This window comes from Xyrauchen texanus, chromosome 46 (assembly GCF_025860055.1).
Source record: "Xyrauchen texanus isolate HMW12.3.18 chromosome 46, RBS_HiC_50CHRs, whole genome shotgun sequence".
In the NCBI taxonomy this organism is placed as follows: Eukaryota; Metazoa; Chordata; class Actinopteri; order Cypriniformes; family Catostomidae; genus Xyrauchen; species Xyrauchen texanus.
This window is the reverse complement of record NC_068321.1, coordinates 10,946,147-10,973,342: the sequence shown is the minus strand read 5'-3', so window position 1 is coordinate 10,973,342 and position 27,196 is coordinate 10,946,147. Positions and strand designations below refer to the sequence as shown.

Here is a 27,196-nt window from a genome sequence, read left to right as displayed (position 1 = left end):
GGCTACACGAGACTACAGTGTCCATAAATTCAACAACACTTCCAGCTTTGGCCACTGGGGGCAGTGATTCGAATTCTGGGAAGCACTTAATGATTTCAGCATCAAAACTTGTTGAATTTACTGTGTGAAAAGTCTGAAAACTGCACATAATATCAGTAAATAGCCACAATAAAGAAATATTATCACTATTGTACTAGCAAAAATCTTTACATCAGTGCATTTTTAATAACCTAGTGTGTAAAAGTAGTTATATAAAATCTAAAAATCCCAGATGGTCTTTGTAGGGGTAGGTGTAGGACCAGGTGAAGGATTAGGATATTGCTAATTTAATTAATTTAATATAAAACAACAGAAACCAATGGGAAGTCCCCACCATGATAGATGTGTGACTATGTGTGCATGTGTAAGTTTGAATCTAAGGATTATTATAACTTTAAGAAGACTGCAAAGAGCTCACTGTCACATTTCTGTCTCTGACAGAATTCCCCTCTATAGCTCTCTCGCTTTTACTCTCTCTTGCGGACCCACACACACACACACACACACACACACACACACACACACACAAGAGTCCCAGTGTTCTCAGGAAACCGCTGGCACCTGAACACACATTGGGCAGACGGGCACTCCCTGGCAAACCCGAGCGGAAGATCCGGGGGTTGCTCACCCACCGAGACAGCCAAACAGACAGACCCTCTGTTGGGAAGTGAGAAGAGAGGGAGGTGGGAGTTTGGGAGGAGTAGATAACAGCCTAAACCAAATGTGGTGCACAAATGTCAGAGGTAACGCGGTTCTAAAGGGATGAGAGAGAGAGAGAAATAGAAAGAGAATATAAAGAGAAACTTTCATTGAAAAGGGTTCAAATAAGGGCCCAAAATGGGACTTGCCAGAAAACTTGTCAAAGAGCACATTCTAAACATTCAGACAGTGTTGACTGTTAACCTCTGGAGGTCAAAATACACATGTATATGAGTTATGTTAAGTTAAGAAATGTCCCTTTTTCAGGACACAGTATTTTAAAAGATAGTTTTGTAAAAATCCAAATAATTTTACAGATCTTTATTGTAAAGGGTTTAAACAGGTTTTCCATGCTTGTTCAATGAACCGTAAACAATTAATGAACATGCACCTGTGGAACGGTCATTGAGACACTAACAGCTTACAGACTGTAGGCAATTAAGGTCACAGATATAAAAACTTAGAACACTAAAGAGACCTTTCTACTGACTCTGAATAACAAGAAAGATGCCCAGGTTCCCTGCTCATCTGCGTGAATGTGCATTAGGCATGCTACAGGGAGACAGGAAGGACAGCTGATCATCCGAGCAGTGGCAGACTACGTGTAACAACACCTGCACAAGATGGGTACATCCGAATATCACACCTGCGGGACAGGTACAGGATGGCAACAACAACTGCCAGAGTTACACCAGGAACTCACAATCCCTCCATCAGAGCTCAGACTGTCCGCAATAGGCTGAGAGAGGCTGGACCGAGGGCTTGTAGGCCTGTTGTAAGGCAGGCCCTTACCAGACATCACCGGCAACAGCATCGCCTATGGGCACAACCCCACCTTCGCTGGACCAGACAGGACTGGCAAAAAGTGCTCTTCATTGACGAGTCACAGTTTTGTCTAACCAGGGGTGATGGTTGGACTTAACTCTTAGCGTTTATCATCTAAGGAATGAGCGTTACACCACGGCCTATACTCTGGAGTGGGATCGATTTAGAGGTGGAGGGTCCATCATGTTCTGGGGCGGTGTGTCACAGCATCATCGGACTGAGCTTGTTGTCATTGCAGGAAATCTCAAAGCTGTGTGTTACAGGGAAGACATCATCCTAGCTCATGCGGTACCCTTTCTGCAGGCTCATCCTGACATGACCCTCCAGCATGATAATACCACCAGCCATACTGCTCGTTCTGTGCGTGATTTCCTGCAGGTCAGGAATGTCAGTGTTCCACTAAGGCCAGCGAAGAGCCCGGATCTCAATTCCATTGAACACGTCTAGGACCTGTTGGATCGGAGGGTGGGGGCTAGGGCCATTCCCTCCAGAAATGCCTGGGAACTTGCAAGTGCCTTTGTGGGGTAACATCTCACAGCAGGAACTGGCAAATCTGGTGCAGTCCATGAGCAGGAGATGCACTGTAGTACTTTCACCTGGTGGCCACACCAGATACTGACTGTTACTTTTGATTTTGTTCAGTGTTCAGTGACACATTATTCAATTTCTGTTAGTCACATGTCTGTGAAACTAGTTCAAATTATATATTAGTTGTTGAATCTTTTTATGTTCATACAAATATTCACACGTTAAGATTGCTGAAAATAAAAGCAGTTGAAAGTGCGAGGACATTTCTCTTTTTGCTGAGTTTATATTATATGTAACTATAACTATGTAGATAACTATACTAGTTCAATTTTAAATTAGGTTATGCAACCCTGTCACCAAAATGTGGGACATAGCTAAATACAGTTTAAAACCCTGATTCACGTGATGTTGTTATTGTCTAACAATAAACATAAAAAACATACAAAATATAAATTTAAAAAATAATCATAATTAATTAATAAACATGTAATACGTTTTATCAAAATGAGTCAGAAGTTGCAATGGGACGTTTTTGGAAAAAAGGGAAATTTGGTCAAAAACAAAATTTTCTAATTTTGTAGAATAGAAATAATTTTATTTGATTGGTAAACTGTTGTTTCTGTCTTAATTATTTAATGTATGCTTGAATAAATATTCCAATTCTAAAAATTAAAATGGTCTGGAATCAATAGAGCCCATTTTCACAAAAGCAAGGTTTTATGACAGCCCTTGTTTAAATGAATATATCTCTGCAATGATTTGGGATAAAAACATGAATATTACACCATAAAAAAGCTGAGACATTCCTTTTTTATTTTAGTACATAGACTATAACTCAAAATGCGATTTTGGGTCATAGCCATAGCCTAGTGGGCCATTAGTTCGAGTCCCAGCTCGTGAGGTCCTTTCCTGATCCTATTCCCACTCTTTTACCTCTCATTTCCTGTCACCTATCTACTTTCCCTATCCCAGTAAAAAGGCCAAAAAGACCTTAAAACAGAAATGTGATTCTGGGTCAATGTGCCTTAAAATGACAGAGCAGGTCACATGTATAAAACCTTCACCAGAATGGGTAACAGGGTTCACTCAGTAGAGGGTAGCTAGTTTGGGACCAAATGCTTGGTAACAACTTTGGTAACACGGTTGAATGCTTGAACTCGACAAATGCAATCAATACTACAACTTTAATTAAATTAGATTATTTTTTTTTAATTAGACACAGTAGAAAGGGTCCAAATTATCTTACTTTGTGCCAATTCAAAAGGATGGTACATTTTGTGAAATGGGGGAATGCATACAGTAATATTTGATGTTTTTTAAACTAGATACTTTTCTGCTAGATTCATTTTAATGTTAAATAATAGTTTATCTACATATTTAATAGTTTTTAACAAAAACATGGGGTTTGTACCTCTAATGCTTAAAAAAATACTAAGACCAAATTTACCCTATATGTGGAAAGTGTCGAGAATAGAAAGGGCAAATTAGTCAGAGGGAGAAGGCCTTTTATATGTGCGTGAGTGGGTGTGCCTTTTGTTATGGAGTAGGGCCTCATGGCTCTAACTGTCTCCAGACGCACGGCAACAGATGACCTCATTCAACTCACCTCCCTACACCACTCAAGCAAGAGACACTCCTCTATGGTATATATTTCTCACACATTCTCCACATCAGAACTTACCAATTTCCTGTCTAGGTAAAAAAACACACTCGGCTGAAAGGTGGAGGCATTCCAGACAAGAGCAGAGGAGTCAGTCATTCATATCCTGAAGAAATGTGACTACAGGAGAGGCCTCTAATCTGTCAACAAACTGCTGCTTCAAACCGACCACATGCTTATAAGGTCAATGGGTTTGTGATGGGATGTGAGGAGGCTTTTCTGTGAAAAAGAGAAGGGAAGCGCACCATCTAGAGGGCCTAAGACTTAATAGTGCTGTTCTTTTACGAAGCATCACCCAGACATGTGGATTATTTACATAAACTACAGACAATGCCGTCAATATCAGTTTACACTAGAGTCAAACCCATTTGTAGTACAAAAGCACATAAAATACTATCCATTTAACTGAAGACTAAAAAATGTAAAAAGATTTTTGTGATATGGCTAGAGATATCATGCCTGTCTGTTTATGCCTGGTATCCGTGAATACGTCTTTGCTTAGCAAATGTCCTGACTAAGAGAACTGCAGTGTGTATGTGTTTGTTTGTGTGAAGAGAACAGCTTGTCCTCTAACGACAGCTTCAGTGTACAAGAACAAGTGGGAGAGAAAGAGAGAAAAATACCTGGATCTCCGCCCACATATTGTTGCCATTCAGCTTAGACAACATCAACCTGTTGTAGTTTGTTTTACCTGACAATCAAACTGGCAACACTGCAGTATATAAATGATTCTTTAGTGTTCACTAAGGTAAGTATCATAATTACTGCTATACTTAAGAGATCTGAACAAACCCCTAAGTATTGAACTTTGGCACATAACCCGTACCTCACCATTTGTGCAACCAGTATTTTCGAAACCCTAGCCACATCTAGGTACCAGAATATCATAGAGACTTGAGGGTGGTCACTTCTGACTTGGGTCAGTAAGCAACTGCATGACAACAGCCTAGCATCATCTCGACAACTTTTACACGGCTAAGTAACAATAACAATTTCATCAGACATTTTTTAAATGTTGTATCTATACGAATTTGGGAGTGCAACAGATTTTTGTAAATGTACTATAGACCCATAACACTATTCAGTATGGACTACAAGATACAGACAGATACAGACCGGTATCTAATAATGCCCATGACTCGAGCCTAACTCCTTGAGAGATACTTTATAGCTGAAGCTGTATATTAAACAGCATAATTCTTTACTTTTTCTGTCTCTCACTCTTGATTGACTGGGTTCTACAAAATGTGCCTTTAAAAATGTATAAAAGGTAATAAGATTTCCGGTCTGCATTACTTATTCAGCAAGAGATGGAGTTCATATTGGTTCTTTGATAAAATGTAACTAATATACACAAAAAAATGAAAGAATGAATGAATTATTTAATGAATGGGAGGTGTGAACCAGCAAACAAATTAATTGCTAGCCTCATTGATTAATAGAACACTGTACACTGCATACACTACAAATGAACAGGAGGTAATTTCCAACAAAAATAGTAAAAATATTTTTTAACATCGTCATTGGGACTTTATTCCATTATTCCATCAGACTGCAAAGTGTTAATACAGTTTTATCCAAAATTACCTAAAAAAAAAAAATCTAAATAGTTCTTGTTCAGAACCTGTTCCATTTTTAAAAACTAACAAATTACTCTTATGAGCCGGTTCGTTTGAATGTACAGCATGAAACACAGGTCCTTTCCCAAATTGCAAACTTGATGTGGACTTGAGGTCTCTTGGCCTTAATTTGCACGTTCCTGCGAAGTCCACAAGACCGTCGGGTGTCCCATTTGACATTTTAGCACTCCAAGGGGTGCTCTTGAGCACCCCCTATACACCTACAGTGCACCCTTTGGCTGAGCCCGCATCAGTGCGCGATACACAGTGGACTAATACCCAACGTTCCACATTGCTGATCCTCTCAACCAATCACAGTGGACTGGAGTTTACGAGCCAGATGAAAAAACATGGCGGACGAGGCGATGTAAATCACAGATTATATATTGATTTTGATAATCGATTTTGATCAGTCGCTTACGTCACCAAAGTCTGGACTTGTAGTATGACCGCAAGGGTTTAGGGTGCTATTTCGTACAGGGCCACACTGTGTGACCAGTAAAGTCAGATTCCTGAACTATTAACTCTTATAAACTGGTTCTTTTGAATCTTTAGTGGATCTAAAAAAAATACAGTATGACCAGTGTAATCTGATTCCCAAACAAATGACTCTTATTAGCTGGTTCTTTTGAATCTAAAGCACACAACATACAGTGCTACCAGTGTAGTGTGATTTTCCGAATAATTTACTCTGAGCCAATTCTTTAAAATCTATAGCGCACAATATACAGCGCTACCAGTGAAATCAGATTCCTGAATGAATGAATCTTATGAGCCAGTTCTTTTGAATCTATAGTGCACAACATACAACGTTACCAGTGTAGTACAGTTCCCGAACAAATGACTCTTATGAGCCAGTTCTTTTTTTATCTAAAAACATACATCATGACCTACTCTTATTTTTAAGTTTTCTCCTGCACTACGTTTCCCAGAATTCACTGCTCTGATCACTTCCTCATTATTCCCACCTGTATGCCATTCCCTCATTATGTTCCCTGTGTACATATAACTTCTAGTTTTGATCGTTGGTTGTCAGTCCTTGAACGGTAATGTCTGAATTGTCATGTTTGAAGTGTTAGGTTGGTATGTTGATTAGTTTATTGTTAGTTTCTACTCCAGCGTCTGTTCCACTCCTACGAATGTTCTACTCAAGTGTGTATAATTAAATGATTCAAAGACTCTACTCCTGCGTCTCCTCTCTCCCTCTTACACTCCCAGGACACCAGACGTTACTGAATTACACTTTATTTTTAAGATTGAATTCTTCCTATTATTTAAACTATTTAAAAACATTATTACTGGAACGTTAAGAAACTGGAATTGGAACCGGAATCGTTAAATTCCTTATGATTCCCATCTCTAAATGGTACACAGTTAACAGTATTACATTCCCAAAATATCCCTAAAGATTTATACTATTTACACAAATGTAACACTTTGAATTAAGATTCCATTTGTTATCATTCGTTAACATTAAGTAATAATGAACAACATTAAGTATTTATTAATCTTAGTTAATGTTAATTTCAAAATATAGTAATACACTTTTTAATCAAAAGTTGTATATGGTAACATTAGTTAAAGCACTGAGCTAACATGAACTAACATTACTTTATTAATAAATGCTGCAAACATATATTGTTCATTGTTTGTTCATAATACCTAATGCATTAACTAATCTTAACGAATGGAACCTTATTTTAAAGTGTTCCCGTTTCCACCATTACGCTTATGTAATTTAATTCTCTAAATTATTCACTGTATTAAAAAAGTTGAATTGGTCTAATTAACATCCCAGACCAAAAAGCATACATCTGGAATGAAAAAAATCATCTCATCACTATGATTATTTGAACATGAAACCTTCTTTATTGCAACTATAAGTAACTGATCAAACCCAATAACATGGATGTATCATTTCAGTGCTATATTATTGTTTAATTTGCTCCACTGCTGTGATTGGTTGACCGTGGGGTATAGTGTCTACCTTGCTCTCTCTGCTGGTCTCTCTGCTCCATGGACACTAGGGCGGAGAAGTGGGCCTGGTCGTAGGCCAGCACAAGCGGGGAACAGTGACAGCGGTTGGGAGGCACCTCCAAAGGCAGGTACAGCCCTCCAAAGGGAATGGGTGCAAAAGCTGCAAGGAAACCACAAAAATGGTTGAAATGCAGTAACAGTTTGTCTTTAAAATGTTGGGAATTGGGCATTACATATTGGGTGGAAAAGGGGAGAAAATCCACAAAAAATCATGTAATTTTCAGTCATAATTTCAGAGATTTGAGTCATATATCAAAAGTGGTTAATGTTCTGTAAAATTATTATTGTATCATGAATAAAACATTTTTTAACATCAATGCTATTCACACATCCATATATAATTTTTGTTAATATTATTATTAACTACATTGTAGCCTTTGGTATTTTTAGCATGGGAGCACGATACTGAACTGATGCAGAGTGTGAGAAGTGAATTCTGTGCTTGTTTATGGTGTGGGTATCCGTCACTGACTCGGCAACATCTGCATAACGGACAACAATTTCTCGCAAATGTGCTGCATTATGACTAATGAGGGAGCACCAAGATATGAAAGGCGCATGCACTTGCAATGTTAACAGCTTTGTTGATTATGAACAGGATTGATATAGTTTTATCACATCACTCACTTACGGAGACATGGTATAACGCCATTTGCATGTTGAATTAACAGGTTTAGAAAAGTTTATACATCTGTAACATCTTAAGTTCAGTAACTATGTGACAGAGCACTTCCTCACTGCACACACTAACACTTCAGACAGCTGCGCAAGAGAGAACGTTTTTTGATTTGTTCATATCATCTGTATCTATTGGTTTACTAATTCACAGCTGCACTGTAAAGTGAATAAAAGTGTGCAGGAATTTCCCTCATTAAGAACGTGGAAATTGTGGGAATTATTAAAATTGTGCGCAATACTCACAATGCCGAAGTTCAGACTCTGCAAACTGTATTATATTAAAATATTAAAGTTGCTCTGGTTACCCTCCTTTATGATTTAACTACACTGAAAAATTACATTGCAATCTGCTAAAGTAATACAATAAAATGCTGTGTCAAAAGCATTTTTACCCATTTTTTTCACTCTTGCCATATACGTCAAAGCGGGCCAATCAAAGGCCCTCACAAGCCAACTTTGGCCCGCAGGCCCAAGTTTGGGAATCTCTGGGCTATAGAGACCTCTATTGGTTCTAGTAACGAACTGCATGTTTGCCAGCTGGGAAAGTGACAGTGGCTTGAACAGTCTTGAGATGTGACTGATACCTACCTTCGCCTCCAGAGTCTCTAAGCATGGTGTCAGCTATCACCACAATAGGTCTTCTCAGAACGTGAGCCAGAACAAACACATGAAACTCCTCCAAGCTCTCATAAACTGGGTCTTCCGAGTTATCCACTCTACAGGAAACACATATACAGATTCACATGTTTGTTTTTCCTTTCATGATGTGGACTTTCTAATGACTAGATTTTAATATAGGTTTTAATACTAATCATTACTTGCAAACATCTTTGTCTTGTTTTTCAGTAAAAAATACTGTACCTAAACAAGATGCAATATAACAAAAGATAAAAAGACTTGTTTTTAAGGAAATCTATGAGGTTTATGCCTTAAACAAGAAAATACTTTCAATAAAAAAATACAACCCCAATTCTGAAAAAGTTGGGACAGTATGCTAATAAAGGTAAAGAGTGATTTGTAAATTATACTCACCCTTTGCTATATTGAAAGCACCACAACTACACATTATATGATGTTTTACCATGTGAATTTAATTGTTTTTTATGTACAGTAATTTCAAATCAGATGACTGCAACACACTCCAAAAAAAGTTGGGACAGTCGAGTGTTTCCCCATTCATCCATTATGTAGGTCTTTAGCTGCACAATTGTACAGGGTCTTTGTTTCTAGATGGTGTGCATAATAAAGTGTCACACATTCTCAATTAGAGATGGTCAGGACTGCAGGCAGGCCAATCTAGCACCTACACTCCCTGCTCACACAGCCATGCGCTTGTAATCCGGGCAGTATTTGGTTTGAAGTTGTCCTGCTGGAAAATGCAGGGACATCCTTTGAAAGGACTTTGCTGGATGGCAGTATATGCTGCTCCAAAATTTGTACATATCTGTCTGCATTCATGGTGTTCTCACAGATGTGTGAGTTACCCATGCCACAGGCACTGACACACCCCTGGCCCATACATACACAGGCTTTTGGACCTGACGCTGGTAAAAGCTTGGATGGTTTGTTTCCTCTTTGTTCCAGAGAACACAATGGCTGTGTTTTTCAAAAACTATTTGAAACGTGGACTCTTCAGACCAAAAAATGCAGTTCCACTGTTCTGCTTTCCATCTAAGATGAGACCGAGCTCAGAGACGACGGCAGCACTTCTGGACAGTGTTGATGTAGGGCTTCTGCTTTGCATAGTAAAGTCTTAACTTGCATCTGTTGATGCAGCGGCAAATGGTGTTGACTAACAAAGGTTTACAAAAGTAATCTCAAGCCCATGTTCATGATATCCATATCAGATGAATGACCTTTTTTAAGACAGTGATGTCTGAGGGATCAGAGATCATGCACATTCAGAAATGGTTTTCGTCTCGTCCTTTACGCACAGAGATTTGACCCAATTCCTTGAATCTTTTAAATATATTGTGCACTGTAGAGGGTGAAATGCCCAAAATCCTTCCAATTCGTCTTTGGGGAACATTGTTCTCAAAGTGCTGGATTACTTGCAGATGCATCTGTTGACAAATTGACAAGTCTTGAATGATCTTTGCTCTTGAAGGACTAGGCTGTTTTTGGAGGTACCTTATATCCTATGACACGATTTCCTCACCTGTTTAACATCTCCTGTTTCACATCGACTTGTTATTTCAACTCGTCAAATTGTTATTAGTCTTAAATTGCCCATCTCTTAATTTTTTTTGGAGTGTGTTGCAATCATCTGATTTGAAATTACTGTACATTTTCAAACAACAATACAATTCACAAGTTAAAACATCATATCATGTGTAGCAAAGGGGGAATATAATGTACAAATCACTCCTTTTTGTTATTAGCATATTGTCCCAACTTTTTCAGAATTGGGGTTGTATAATTGTATTTATTTATTTTTACCCCCATTGTCCAAATTTTTGTTTGTGTGGAATATATATATATATATATATATATATATATATATATATATATATATATATATATATATATATATATATATATTTTTTTTTTTACTGCAAAACACCTGTTCAACTATGAGTGTTATAGTTGTATAGTTGCGTATTACAGGGATAGTTCACCCAAAAATAAAAATTCTCCCATTATTTAATCACCCTCATGCCATCCCAGATGTGCATGACTTTCTTTCTTCTGAAGAACATAAATTAAGATTTTTAGAATTATAAGTACATACAATGCAAGTGAATGGTGGCAAGAACTTTGAAGCTTAAAAAAAGCACAAAAACACAGCATAAAAGTTATCCATATGACTCCAGTGGTTAAATTAATACTTTCAGAAGCTATATGATGGGGTGGGTGAGAAACAGATCAATATTTATGTCCTTTTTTACTATAAATTTGCATCCCTGCCCAGTAGGGAGCGATATCCAGAAATAATAAAATCGCCAAAACAAAAGAAGAGTGTGGAAGTGAAAGTGGAGATTTATCTCACCCACACCAATCAGTTCGCTTCTGAATATATGTATTTAACCACTGGAGTCATATGGTTTACTTTTATGCTGACTTCATCTCCTTTTTGGAGCTTTAAAGATCTGGCCACCATTCACTTGCATTGTTTGGACCTGCAGAGCTGACATATTCTTCTAAAAAAATCTTAATTTGTGTTCAGCAGTAGAATGAAAGTCATACATGTCTGGGATGGCATGAGTGTGAGTAAATCATGAGACAATTTTCATTTTTGAATGAACGATCCATTTAAGCTGGTATATAAGGGAGTATTTAAATGTCCAAAACATGACACTCCACCTTTAAATGGGATTGATATTTCAATATATAGGCTACAGTAGGTCAAACCCAAAAGAGTAGCACTGTATTTGCAAAGAAAAACTATTTCTCTGCAATATTTTCCAAGCCAGAAGACTTTGAGGCATGACTAAACATCTGACAGTTGATACTTTCACCTGCACACTGTATGACTCTCTTCATGTCCAAGAGAGAAGGGAAATTTAAGAGTAAAGTTTCCTCTTGATGCAAGATATGGTCGAAACTCTGTCAATTATAATGCTTCAGTTGAAACTTCCGAGGGGTGTAACCAAACCAGCACAGAGTTTCCACCACGCTGTAACCTGTGACCTAAAATGTACTGTTCTGGTTCATACACGCACAGTAAACATCTTCAGCGTGCGGGTAAAATTACATGTAATACTGCAGATATGGCCACCAGGTGGCACTGTCCTCAAGACAAACACAAAGTGGCTTTTCATTCACCATAAACGTAATAGGCACTCTTGCACCACTGTGAATGGGCATTCGGTTCTTTTCTGTGGATTATATCAGTCCAATATATAATAAAGAATGTTCTTTGAATGTTGATGTTTTTTTTTTACTTTGTGTAATACTCAAAATTTCATGTGTTATGGGCTACTGGATGTAGTTCATCTCTAGTGGCCTTTAATGGCAGTTTGAGTGCACTGTATGTGAGCTTGAGAGAGTCAACTGTTGATGGGCTTTCATAGGTCGTCATCAGTGGGAGTTTACTGCAAACAAATCATTCTTAAAACATTCAGTAGAAATTATGTCTACTTCTCAGATCATATTTGTGATTTTTCTTCCCAATGGGGTTAGGGTGGATTGCGAAAATAGCAGATGTGTACCATTTATTGCAGTTGTGTTTGTAGTTAAATGGTACATCAACATAGGAGGTGGCGATGGAAAGACAACGAATGTGACATAATACGATGTAATAGTGTCTATGTGTAAGAGAGAGTGTGTGGGTGAGCATTACCCTCCACTGGAGTTGCCGTTCTTGCTAAAGTGTGTGCGTGGCTCACTGGAGGCCAGCTTCAGTAATTCGTTCCACTCTCTTTCCCATTCCTCCTCAGTGTATACCAGCCCTGACTACAGAAAGAGAACAAGATAGAAAGTATATCATTATGCACACGTCACATCTGAAGGAAACACACCCACACAGTTCTATATCCACCACCCCCTCACGCTCTATGTGCACATACACATTTCCATTCCATCCACCGCGCTGCTACTCAATAGGACTGGGCGATATCACTAAAACAATTATATATCGATATTTTTCAGAGTAGGTCCCTGAAGCAAAATTGTATTGAGCTATTTGCATATATATATACCATGTGCTAAACTACCATATTGAAGAAGCTGGCCATCTATTTAAACTAGTGACAATTCTGAGGCCAACGTTTCTCAGTACAGTCAAAACTGTAACAGAGTTTGAAAACGCATTGATTTTGCTAAGTTTATACCTCTCATCCACACTGAAATTTAATTTTCCTCTAATGAAATCAAAGATTTCTGAAAACACTCTCAATAACCCCATACTTTGGACGTGGCCTGAACCTGCAGATTCATTCTTTCTGTCATAGAAACACTCTGACTCTTACAGTTGTGATCTAATTATGATATCATGATGCATTGCGATATATTGAATCATGACATACGTATCGCCATTCGTATTACGTATCATATCATGAAGAGCTTGGTGATACCCAGCCCTATGAATTTTCACTGAAATGGCTTAAAAAAGGCAAAAGAACCTTAATTTTAAACCAAAAGGCCACTGATGCCAAGTAGATTCAGAGTGTGTATAGAAATAAACTGATAAATATATTACATCTAGTTGAAAATAAAACTAAGGCAAAACTAGGAAGTATGATACTTAATCACTTTCATTTATATGCACAAGCAGAGCAAAATGCTGTAATTAACTAACATCAATATTTACCTACATAATTTTCACGGTTTACAAACAAATTGATGAAGCAGTCGATATTTAAAATTCTTTGTGATATGTATAACTAGGCTTTGAATTAAATATAAAAAACTATATAAGATGTTATAAAAATAAAAAACAGAAAAATGTATTACAAGGGAATTTATTGCACCCACATTTTGAATTTCAGGGTCATTTTTTTCAGGTGGTATTTTTACCTCAATCTCCCCTTCATTTCTGACCATATTACCGACTGAGAAATGCTATTAAATGCCTTTTTCTTTAGTATTTTAATATGTGCCTTGAGGTTCACTTATTATATTAGTAAAGCGTTTTTTTGTTTTGTCAGGAGCTTTAGTTAATGTTCACATTAACCATCAGAATGGGGAAATTGTGACCTCCGTGATTTGGACCGTGGCATGATTGTTGGTGCCAGATGGGCTGGTTTTTGTATTTCTGTAACTGCTGATCTCCTGGAATTTTCATGCAAAACAGTCTCTAGAGTGTATAGGGTATGGTGTGGGAAAAAAAATATCCAGCGAGCAGCAGTTCTTTGGGTGATAACAGCTTGTTAATAACTCCAAATTGACAGGAAGGTGACAGTAACCCAAATAAACATGCGTTACAACAGTGCTATGCAGAAGATCCCTCAGGGTACTACTACTATCAGCTTAGAACAGGAAACTGAGGCTGCAGTAGGCACAGGCTCACCAGAACTGGACCAAATGTAGACGATAGGAAAAACATCGACAAATCTTGATTCCTGCTTCTGTTCCACTTCTGTCAGCCAAGAACAGAAAACAGATGCTGCAGTGCACCTCAACAGGAATCAAAATGTGTTAGACCAGGCTATGTTTTTCTGATCCTCTACATTTGGTCCAGTTTTGGTGAGCCTGTGCCTACTGCAGCCTCTACTTTCTGTTCTTGGCTGACAGAAGTGGAACCCATCGTGGTCTTCTGCTGTTGTAACCCATCTGCCTCAAGGTTTGACATGTTGTGCATGCTGAGATGTTATTCTGCTCACTAAAATTGTACAGAGTGGTTATCCTAGTTACTATAGCCTTTTTGTCAGCTCAAACCAATCCGGCCATTCTCTGTTGACCTCTCTCATCAATAAAGCATTTTTGTCCACAGAACTGCCGTTCGCTGGATGTCTGGCAACAACCAACAATCATGCCAATTTTTTTTCTCCCCATTCTGATGGTTGATGTGAACATTAACTGAAGCTCCTGACCCATATCTGCATGATTTGATACATTACACTCCTGCCTCGTGATTGGCTGATTAGATAATACCATGAATAAGTAGATGTACAGGCATTCCTAATAAAGTGGCCAGTGAGTGTATATCAGCAGCAAAATTGTCGCAAACATATTGTGAATATTTGATATATCACCCAGCTCTAATTGAGAGTGTGCATCACTACACACACACATTCTAAAGGAAACACACCCACACACAGTGTCTCCTCAACCCGCAAAGTCTACAATGCGCACAAAAACATTTCCACTCCATCCACTGCACTATACACCCACTCATTTAGTACAACTTTAAATCACTGATACTGTTCAAGCAGAAGCTGCTTTAAGAGCTTTGGGCATTCAGGACAATGAAAACAGTGCAGCTAATAAAGAATTCAAGGATTTACAATCGATCAGACTGCTGATTTCCTGTCCTCTGGTATGCTGTTACAGCAATAAACTCTTACACTTAAAGCTGTGGTGGAAACGCAGTAGCTAATGTTCAGAGGTGTTTATGGGGAGAAACATTATGAAAGACACAGGAACTGTGGAACAATGTTTGCACTTACAATTATGCTCCAGACAGATGGCTTCTAACCACATCTATTTGCATGAACTGCATTTTTTTTTTTTTGCAAGTTGAATACTAAAATGAAACATGGCGATGAAGGTAAACATTCCCAATGACAGTCCATTAAAACCTTGTGAATGACGTATTCAAATAAAAATAACATGGAAAAACACATTAAACATAACCATTGATTTAAAGTAGTTGATTATATGTAAAAAAATAAAAAATAAAAAAAAATACATTTTAGGTTTATTGCAAAATATTCAGATACATACAACTATATAAGTAGTTTGAGAGTGTAGGGAAACCGACTCAATAGCATCATCCACAATTAGGGCTGCCAAATTTTAAGTTGTAAAATATAGGACACTGTCTAGATTTGTTAAAGGGGTAAATGTAGGTAACACTTTACAAAAAGGGGGGTGCTAAAACACCCACCACAGTTTTAGCACATTGTAGAACAATGTGTGGACATTTCATATTGTCTTTTACCCACCGTAGGCAAAATTTCCAATGACTATCAAGGTTAAATTAATGATCTTAAATTATTTTGCACTGACACCATCCAACCAGCTTAAATACAGGGTAAATAAAGTACTGTGTTGATTAGATATGGGACGCATCATTTCATCTTTAAATACAGGATGATCCCATATTTTACAGGATGGGTGGCAACCCTATCCACAATGCTTCAAGCTACAGAGCTATTTTAATGTGATTTGTATGCAGTGTACTTCTTCACCATTAAACACAGTTTTTTTTAATAAGTTGAAATAATATGAATTTATGGCTTCAACAGAGCAATATCTCATCGATTAACAACATTGAAGTTCACTGTAGGTCTGTTTTCAATCTTTAAAAGTAATCGTTATAAATCAATTAGCCTATTTTGCAAATTTTTCCTTCCAGAACCAGATTTTTGTGATCTTAAGGAATGGAAGCATGGAATATTGAAAGAAGAATGAATGAGGAAACTACTACGCTGGTGAAATAAGTAAGGTACAAACAGTGTCCACCTATATGTATATTAAAAAAAAACAGATCTTAAAGTCTAATACTAACAGATTTCCTTTTGGTTGTAAAAGTACCGTTCTAAGCGGTGGACCTTTGAAAACTTTAAGTTTTCATCTGTCGGGAGTTATTGACCTCTTTGTTCTGTTGAGTCTGTTGCCACCTCCACCTCCTCTTCAGAGCTTCTTTCTCTGCCCCACTCTTCATCATGGCATACAGACTTTTCCTCAACACCAGATCTCTGTCATGGAAGCCCCACATTCCTGGAACACACATTGACAACACATTATTCAGGAACTCACGACAGTGGACTGGAGCATTTACGGATGGATTTTATAATCAGTGTTTAGCTAATGTATTTCACTACAACCAGGCCATTTCTAGCTATAAGCCACCGCTTAGGGGCCCCTAGCCACCAGGGGGCCCCGAAAAGCCAGTTTGTTTTTTAATAAAAAACAATATACTAAAAGCAGTCACTCATTCATGGGTGGGCCTAGGAGGCCTCCAGGTAGGATTTCGCTTAGGGCCCACATATGCTCAGAAATGGCCCTGTCTACAGCTGAAAACAAATCATAGACTGAGAGGTTATCTTTGTCCAATAATATATTTTGGTAACACTTTATAATAAGGTGCCATTTGTTATCATTAACTAACAATGAACAATTGTTTTACTTATTAACATCAACAAAGATTGATTGTTCATGTTACCTAATGCATTTACTAATGTTAAGGAATGAAACCTTATTGTAAAGTGATACCTACATTTATCTATGTATTAGATAATTTAACCTAATGCAAACACAAAAGAGTCACTCCCTAAGTCTTACCTAAAGATGCTGCATGCAGAAGGCAGTTGCCATCTCCTGTTGTGGCCAGTGGAAGTAGCTTCTTACAGCTGGTGCACATGGTGGACCACCAATTCAATCGACCTACAGAATATAAATATGCTGATGTTATTCAAACATGGACTAATGATAAAGAGAATAAAAGAGTGACCTTGTCAAATTTTACCAAACAGAGATACACGCAATACTATAGAATATATAGCTTAGTTTAGTTAGCATTGGCTAGCTTAGAACATAACCTTTCTAACATGCAGTAGAATAAGCAGTCCTCTGTTGTTCTGCCCTGAGGCTGTTTGCACTGGGCACTGACCATTCGCCCACACTTTTCTCTGGAGATGATACCATGATTCCCTTGGGGTAAGATCTTCCTCCCACTGTTTCTGGCCTCTGTCTAAAAGCTAAGCCCTACTAGTAGAGCCCTAAGGCAATGTGAATGCCAGATTTAGCATTCTGATTTAGTGATTTACCATTATGCTATCTGCTAAAGTCCCTTTAAAGATGCACTGTCATTTTTTGAAAATTACGTCACAGACTTTCACTGACACCTAGTGGTGTGGATGAAGCATCATTCAAACGCAATCGTTTTCAGTTATGAATGTCATTGTAGAAAGTCAGCTATGATTACTTTAATCAATGAGTGAAAGTTTCCATTAACATTGAGGAATGAGAATAAGTGAGTATTCGGCTGGTCGTGTGATTCTAAAATGGCAGCCCCCATTTGGGGACCCTCTCCATGTAGAATAAAACAGCTTTTATAAGGCTACTGATATGACTAGAGTTTTTATCTCATGTGAGTGGTCATGATTTTATACATATATTTCAAAATTACAATTAATTGCTTTAGAAGTAAAACTTTTTTAAATGAGTAAAAAATATGACTGAATGCACCTTTAAAGTTGCTATAAGCAATTTCAGCTATTCTACTTCCAGGAGACTGAGCCGTTGGATTAGCCATGCACCCTCTTTCCAAAACCCCAAACTCCAAAGATAGTAAATGAGATTTATTGAAAGCAGAAACGGTTGTCAAACAACAGCAGTAAAATAGCACCCTCAACTGGCAATTGTTATGTCCAACATGGCATAAAAATGCATTATGCCTCAATAATTAGCTGCAACTAAAATACTATGAAAACGCACAAAATGATTAACAGAAGGTGTCAGTGTCCGCAGAGCATGATACAATCATTTTTGTTTGCCGTTTACAGAGTCTAGAGCTGTCACAGAGAACAGTGAGATTTCTCACTACACTTTTTTCATTAATATCTTTCAGGGAGTAGGATTTTTTGAATACCTTACAGGCAAGTCAGTTAACTCGGAGGCAATCTTTTTTGTAAAGCCTCCAGCTATTTTCTATTTAGGAAGTAGGCATACCTGTAAAAGTACATCTAGTTGAATGGGGAACAACAGAAATCTCCAAAACTGTTTGTCAAGATTTCGATTCATCAATATATTTCAAATCATCAATAACATTTTGCAACGTTTTATTTGATCATGATAAAAAAAATCCTGAATTTTTCAGGCTGGTCCAGCTAATGTGTATGCACATTCTAGAATAAACAACTCCGTTCTTGTGAAATGCAGGACTTCTATGCCTACAGCCACCATAGTGAGACACCTCCCACTATGGTTGCCAACTGTTATAAAAATACATATTAGCCAGGAATTCCAGTATGTTGGCCAAAATAAAGTATTTAGTTGGTGAAACTTCCTGTACTGAAGTCATAGTGTCCCAGTGTCCTGTATTGTGGTGGCGAAATGCTCAATACTTGCAATATTTTAGCTGTTTACGGTAAGGGAAATTGCGTTAAAATAGTGCTTTGGAATAAACAATCCTAAATGCATACATACAGTGCATCCGGAAAGTATTAACAGCGCTTCACTTTTTCCACATTTTGTTAGGTTACAGCCTCATTCCAAAATTGATTAAATTAATTATGTTCCTCAATTCTACAAACAAGACCCCATAATGACAACGTTAAAGAAGTTTGTTTAAAATCTTAGCAGATTTATTAAAAAAAAAAAAAAAAAAAAAAAAAAAACCACATGCAAGTATTCACAGCCTTTGCTCAATACTATGTTGAAGCACCTTTGGCACCAATTACAGCCTCAAGTCTTTTTGAGGATGATGCTACAAGCTTGGCACACCTATTTTTGGGCAGTTTCTCCCATTCTTCTTTGCAGGACCTCTGAAGGTTTGATGGGGAGCTATTTTCAGATCTCTCCAGAGATGTTCAATCAGGTTCAAGTCTGGGCTCTGGCTGGGCCACTCAAGGACATTCACAGAGTTGTCCTGTAAACACTCCTTTGATATCTTGGCTGTGTGCTTAGGGTTGTTGTCCAGTTGGAAGATGAACCTTCGCTCCAGTCTGAAGTCCAGAGCACTCTGGAGCAGGTTTTCATTAAGGATGTCTCTGTACATTGCTGCATTCATCTTTCCCTCGATCCTGACTAGTCTCCCAGTTACTGCCGCTGAAATAAATCCCCACAGCATGATGCTGCCACCACCATGCTTCACTGTAGGGATGGTATTGGCCAGGTGATGAGTGGTGCCTGGTTTCCTCCAGACATGACGATTGCCATTCAGGCCAAAGAGCTCAATCTTTTGTTTCTCATGGTCTGAGAGTAGTTCAGGTGCCTTTTGGCAAACTCCAGGCAGGCTGTCAGCTGCCTTTTACTGAGGAGTGACTTCTGTCTGGCCACTCTACCATACAGGCCTGATTGGTTGAGTGCTGCAGAGATGGTTGTTCTTCTGGAAGGTTCTCCTCTCTCCACAGAGAAATGCAGGAGCTCTGTCAGAATGACCATCAGGTTCTTGGTCACCTCCCTATACAGACAATTTCTTGGACTTCATGGCTTGGTTTGTGCTCTGACATGCACTGTTAACTGTGGGACCTTATATAGACAGGTGTGTGCCTTTTCAAATCATGTCCAATCAACTGAATTTACCACAGGTGGACTCCAATCAAGTTGTAGAAACATCTCTAGGATGATCAGTGGAAACAGGATGCACCTGAGCTCAATTTTGAGTGTCATGGCAAAGGCTGTGAATAATTATGTTCATGTCATTATGGGGTATTTTTTGTAGAACTTTGAGGAAAATAATGAATTTAATCCATTTTGGAATAAGGCTGTAACATAACAAAATGTGGAAAAATTTAAGAGCTGTGAATACTTTCCGAATGCACTGTAAATCCCTTTATGAGTACTTGTAGTTATCCAAAGATTTGCTAAAGCTATGACAAATCCAAGGAATGCTGAGCCACACGACACTCTGGGAAAAATAGCTTGATGACCAATTAATCTCTCTGAGACAAAGGCAGATGTTAGATAATGTTGTTATTTTTGTCTTAAATCAAAAAGCTTTGTGTTAGCATTAGCTATGTTGCTGCACTCATCTGAGATGTCAGCTTGGCTTTGCTGTTGATCCAAGATCAGGGTTTCGTTTTATTCGGTTGCGAGGCCTCTACCATTCTAGTTAGTCTTACATATTCTAAGATTAATCTTTGCTTATCGTCCAGGGTGATCTCATTAGTATATATTTGTGTGCAACATGTAGATGTACACGCTGTTTCAGAGTGGATGAGAGGCATAAACATAACAAAATCAATGCTTTTTTCTTTGTTATATATTTAATGAAATCGTAAAACTTTGTTTGTTGCCTAAAATTTGACTGTGGCACAGCTTTAGAGATGTACACATCTATAAGAATCCTCTGATGCTGTATGGAACTAAAATGACTAGAATCTTTACGAGGATATCGAAAATATATTTTAATGACATGCAGATGGGACTAATAAAAGTATAATAATCTGCACTCATTGTATGGCTGAATATAATTATCATTAAGGCTCAACAGGTATGAAATATAAGTGAAACACCATTTATGTTACAGTGTAACATTAACATCCTCTACTCATTTATTGACAATTGTGTTTGCTGTCAGAATTGTTCCGAAACTTCCAAATCTTTAAACCCCTAAGTATTCGTAAACAGCTGTATGTCTCAAAAGTTGTTCAAACGTGAAATGGGTTTACATTTTAGATGCTGTCATTACATCAGTATTGTTCATTTCGGAGTCAATGCTAACTTAAAATAATGTATGTATGACGGAACCACACCTTACGTACGAATATCTACATAAACGAATAAAATCATGTTGTATCATCTCTGAATTAAGAATTTATGTTTCCATTCACTCATGCTCTGAACAGACATCAGAGATGGGACACACCAGCCTGCTCCAGGGCCACCATGGTGGATTGCTCGATGAGGTCACGCTCGATGAAGCAGCGGAAGTCCTCGCTGTACACGCTCAGGTCAGGCAGCTGGAATGTGTAGATGGGCATTTCCAGGGGGAACTGCTCCCTGGCACAATCCCCTGACACCTGCATCCGGGCCAGAGACATGATGGCAGAGCTGGCATGGGAAATGCCCCGAGACAGACGCTTTTCTGGATTCAGACAAAGACATAGTGAGAGAGAAACAGAAAGAAGACAGCAGGTTACTAAATGTCTGCAGCTCTTCTTGAGAAATGACCTTATATTTATATATGACAATATACTGTACTTAAAAAAAACAACATGAAATCAAAATTGACCTATATACTTTATTTAAGAGGTCATTTCCGACACATTTTTAATTATTTGTTTTAGGTCCACTTATAATATTCATAATAAAAAAAGAGTTGTTTTTTCATAGTTTAGTTTTTAAGAGGATTCTCTCATCATTTACTCACCCTCATGCCATCCCAGATGTGTTTGATTTTCAGATGTCAAAGTGGAGATTTAGAGTAAAAAGGACTCAATTATTGCTTCTGAAGACATGGATTTAACCACAGGAGTGTATGGATTACTTTTATGTTTTCTTTGTTTTTTATTGCTTTTTGGAGCTTAAAAGTTCTGGCCATTATTCACTTGCATTTTATGACCCTACAGAGTTGAAATTATTTTTTTTAATCTTTGTTTGGTGGGCCTTTGTAGCTCAGCGAGTATTGGCACTGACTACCACCCCTGGATTCGAATCCAGGGTGTGCTGAGTGACTCCAGCCAGGTCTCCTAAGCAACCAAATTGGCCTGGTTGCTAGGGAGGGTAGAGTCACATGGGGTAACCTCCTCGTGATCGCGATTATTGGTTCTCGCTCTCAATGGGGCACGTGGTGAGTTGTGTGTGGATCGAGGAGGGTAGCATGATCCTTCACACGCGGTGTCACGCACGATGAGCCACATGATAAGATGCGCGGATTGATGTTCTCAGAAGTGGAGGCAACTGAGGCTTGTCCTCCGCAACCCAGAGTGAGGTGAGCAAACGCGCCACCATGAGGACATACTAAGTAGTGGGAATTAGGCATTCCAAATTGGGAGAAAAGGGAAAAAAAATAATAAACTTTGTTTGTGTTGTGCAGAAGAAAGAAAGTCATACACATCTGGGATGACATGAGGGTGAGTAAATGATGAGAGAATTTTCATTTTTGGGTGAATTTTCCCTTTAAGACCATTTTATACTCTCAGACACTTATAATAAAAAAACAACTTAATAACTTCTAAAGAAAAAATATATATAAATCATAAATGTATATATAGTTAAAAAAAAAATTGTATCTTTTATCTAAATGTAATACATTTATCCCACTCAGAAATGACTAATAATTTCTGCTGATGTAACCAAAATGCATTAAGAATACGTTTCATGCTGTCTTTCATACTAATATGATCTAAAACTATATGAAAGCATTAAATACTCATTTACAAAACAGTATACATAACAAAATAAGAGTTTTCCCTACCTTGAGTGTTGTCCTCTTGTTTCTGTAGGCATTGCTCAGGCTTGCTGATGTGCTGTGGGGTGCTGCTACGCTCCGGCTGCTTGCAGTAACGGCCCTCATTGAAAACGTGGGGCAGGTTGGCAGTATGCACCTGCCGGAGCTGCTCATAGTCACTCAGAGCAGCACTCAGGTCCCAGTTTTTACCTGCATCCACCACAAACACAGTTCAGGATCATGACACAATGAACTTGGATAAATGTGGCAGAGAGCACAAATTCTGATTCATGTTAGAGATTGTATGAGCAACATACATCCATGGCTTATTTCTGAATTAAGTCAAGCATATAATTATTTTTAGAATAATAAGACACATAAGGCCAAAACATTCTGTATGTAAGTACTTGGACCCAGAATCTTCTAGCTACGCAAGTTTGTTTTCGTGCGAAATGCAAGTATGCGTTGGATACAATATGTTTATATCAAGTTACCTGAATAAAAACACATCCAGTTTAATGAAACAACAGGGGTGGATCTAGAAATAGTTTTTATGGGGTGGCAAGGGGGTGGTATGCAGACTATGAGGGGTGGCAACACTAAAGCAAGCGCACATGTGAAGATCTTATGGATTAAGTTACCAAGCTTCATTGCAACAAGTACTAATTCACTATCAAATTATAAATGTCCATACATTTGTTATACAACTGCATTTCTACAGGAACCACATAGTAACCATATGAATTACCAACATATAAATATATAGACATTGTCTATTAAACACATCAACAAATTCTAAATGTTCCTATGCTTCACATATAGAATGGCAGAAAGGACTAAACGTCGCAAAAATTAACAAAAGTTTAAATAAAAATAAACTGTACAGAAAATTGTACTGTGGGGGGCAGTGCTGCAAAGCTCATGAATATTAATTATGTTATGCACAGTAAAATATTATCTCAGAAAATAATAATCATCTGTTTTGATCAACAGTCATTCTTAATGACTGATTCAAGCACTCGAATACATATTTCAGTTAATATGGTCATTTCATCTCTACATCTGCAAATATCAGTCTTGGGATTTTGTTAGTCGGTAGATGAATACATAGTTCAGCACACTGAATATGAACATGACTGATTGGGGGCCTGGGGAGCTCAGCAAGTAAAGACACTGAATACCACACCTGGAGTCGCAAGTTTGAATCCAGGGCATGCTGAGTAACTCCAGTTAGGTTTCCTAAGCAACCAATTGGCCCGGTTGCTAGGGTGGGTAGAATCACGTTTGGGAAACCTCCTCATGGTTGCCATAATGTGGTTCTTGCTCTTGGTTGAGCACGTGGTGAATTGTGCGTGGATGCCACAGAGAATAGCGTGAAGCCTTAACATGCACTAGGTCTCCACGGTAACAAGCTCAACAAGCCACGTGATAAAATAAGTGGATTGACGGTCTCAGACGCGGAGACAACTGAGATTCGTCTTCCACCACCCGGATTGAGGCGAGTCACTACACCACCACTAGGACTTTGAGCGCATTGGGAATTGGGCATTCCAAATTGGGGAAAAAAGGGGAGAAAAACAAAAAAAAGAACATGACTGATTGATCTAGTGGTAACTTTTTGCCTTTAGTTTTTAGAGGTTTTGGATTCTAATTCATCCAAATATAACTTTTTTATTTTAATAAAATAAGAATGCATCTGTATGTCAGTGGATGGGTGTTACACATTAAAAATCAAATGCAATAAAAGATATGGGGAAACAAGAGTATCGGAAACTCCGAAATTAATACAACCACAAACTCTCCTCGCTGGCAGTGGAAACCCAGAATGCATCTGAGTGTCCATGAATGAGATCACACAATTCACAAACAATCCTCACACACACACACACACACACACACACACACAAACAAACAATTCCGTCGAGAGGCCATCGCAATGGGGGACATGGACAAGAGCAAAAGAGCTGCGGCAAAACTGCTGACACTAAATGACAATGATAACAGCCGTAATGAACACTTATCATAACATTCAAAATTACTCATTCCAGCACCAGATCGCCATTCAAAACACACACAGATGAATAGAAACTCCAACTCAAGAACTGGAGATGTTTCATCTGGATTATACATGCTGTGATCAATCAATGGGTCAGTAGTCATTTGTGCGTTCAGTGAGAGTTTAGGCAGTTTGACATAAATAAACCCCTATACAATGTCAAAATCAACTATAATATACTTACATTTATATTTAATACATTTGGATACTTATGCTGGGGTGGCAGATGGGGTGGCAATGCTATTTCTTAGGGTGGCATTTGCCACCCCATGCCACCCCGGTAGATCCACCCAAGTGGTAAAGACTTTTGAAGGTAACTCTGTTACCCCTCTTAAGTACTGAAGTTTATTGTGATAATGCAAGAACGCACGCTCTCGCATCTGCATACGCATAATTGTGTAAAGTATTTTCCTGGCCTTACTTTGCATGTTAAGTTGCAAGCCCCTTGGGCTGGTTAGAAACCATCTAGCAACTAACAAGCAACCAACCAACCAGAACAACCAGGCGAACCACACAGCAACACATTAAAAACCACTGTGACGACCTTAGCATCTGCAAAGCAATGCTCTGGCAACCCAAGCATTATGGTGGCCTCTTGTGCACGGGCAAGCACACCTCATATGTTCTTAAGAAAATGTACAAATCTAGAATATTAAAAGAATATTCTGGGTTCAATACAAGTTAAGCTCAATCGACAGCATTTGTGGCATAATGTTGATTACCACCAAAAATGATTTCAACTCCTTTTCAAAAATCGAGGTTACAGTGAGGTACTTACAATTGAAGTGAATGAGGACAATTTTTGGGGTGTATAAAAGCAGAAATGTGAAGCTTATAATTTTGTAAAAGTACTTACATTAAATCTTCTGTTAAAACTCTTTTATTATTTGAGCTATTATTTTTTGTGATTATTCAGAGCTCATTTTATATTTAATATGTTGTTTTTAGTTTTCACCGTCATTGTGATTGTATGTTAAATGATCAGGTCTACGAGCGTTGCACACTTACCTGAGAATATGCGCGATAGAAACCATTGGACTGCTGAGAATTTCAAAATAAAAGTCAATGTTTCTTAAACTTATGACATATTTATTTACTTTGCACATGTTTGCGGGCCCCCCTGGCATGTCGGGGCCCTAGGCAGCAGTCTGTTTTGCCTGTAGTATGGGCCAGCCCTGTGAATGCTTGTAAATGTCATTCATTCTCAACAGCTGTAATCCGAACAGACCTAAAACCATCTAGCCTGCATGTAACATCAAACCCATCAATCAATACCAATCTCATTGCATTTTATGGATTTGTGCATCCTTTGGCCAGCCAGATATTTTAAAAGACATATTAAGGTTTAATTGAATGACCACTCGGCACCTCTGATACATGAACTTATGCAGTTTATGCATTATGTGAGAGTGGGGAGCTTCCTGACTGTCTGCTTCTCTGTCTGTCCTATAGATCTTCAATTTGATTTTTCAGACATGACTATCACATATTGTGGATACAGTTTGACCATATAAAGAAAAAAACTATTCTTCTTATCTATAGGCAGTGCTTATAATTCAAGAGTTTGAAGAATTTTCCGGTTCCAAACTAAAACACACCTGATTTCATTAAAAAAGTACCCACTGGGAAATTTGATAACAAAAGTAAATCTTTTTGCTGGGTTGGAAAGAAAAGTATCCCATCTATAGTCATAATACGCTTCCGTAACATTTGCTGCCCAAGGAGTGGAAGAGAGGAGATGCAGGGGTGAATCTTTCAAACTTTAATAATAAACACTGGAGTAGTATATTTGCTGGAGTAGAAACAAACCTAACCGTTCAAACATTAATATCAAGCATTACTATACTAACATTACAATTCAAGAACTGACCACCAATGATCAAAACTAGAAAGTATATATACACAGGGAACTTAATGAGGGAATGGCATACAGGTGGGGATAATGAGGAAATGATTAGGGCAGTGGATTCTGGGAAATGTAGTGCAGGAGAAATCTTCAAAATAAGAGTCCTTGAAAATGGTGGAGACAAACTGTGACAGCTTCAGAGTTTAAAACAGCAAACAGCTGTCAGCTAATGAAGGAAATAAGTAATAACAATGAACTGATTCCAGATGATTGGTATCAGCACTCTTAGTTTGATATACCCAATAAAAGTTTTGATTTACCAAATTATTTAAATTATGGTATTTATTTAGTGTTAGAGGCATTGTATTAAATAGGTCACATATGCTTTGATTAATGTGCATTGGGATTGTCTAGTGTGATTTGATTGATTTTTAAGTTTTTTGTGATTTTGTTTTCTTTTAAGACGATTTACAGTAAAGTGTGTATAGAAATTCTCTTCTTAACATCAACCAGCCCAGAGAAGGCAGATGTAAATTAGCCATCTTGG

At 38.1% G+C, this 27,196-nt stretch overlaps 1 protein-coding gene across 1 annotated transcript in view; it reads right to left on the bottom strand.

Annotated features, from left to right (window-relative positions):
- The window catches only part of otud7a (OTU deubiquitinase 7A), a 99,397-nt gene that overhangs the window by 9,254 nt on the left and 62,947 nt on the right, over positions 1-27,196 (bottom strand). Inside the window, exons 4-10 of the mRNA XM_052119371.1 lie at positions 22,775-22,957; positions 21,224-21,442; positions 16,975-17,076; positions 16,283-16,410; positions 12,368-12,480; positions 8,674-8,801; positions 7,358-7,507 (exon numbers count right to left, since the gene is read on the bottom strand). Of these exons, the coding sequence (XP_051975331.1) occupies positions 7,358-7,507; positions 8,674-8,801; positions 12,368-12,480; positions 16,283-16,410; positions 16,975-17,076; positions 21,224-21,442; positions 22,775-22,957 (1,023 nt within the window). The remainder of the gene's footprint in view (positions 1-7,357; positions 7,508-8,673; positions 8,802-12,367; positions 12,481-16,282; positions 16,411-16,974; positions 17,077-21,223; positions 21,443-22,774; positions 22,958-27,196) is intronic.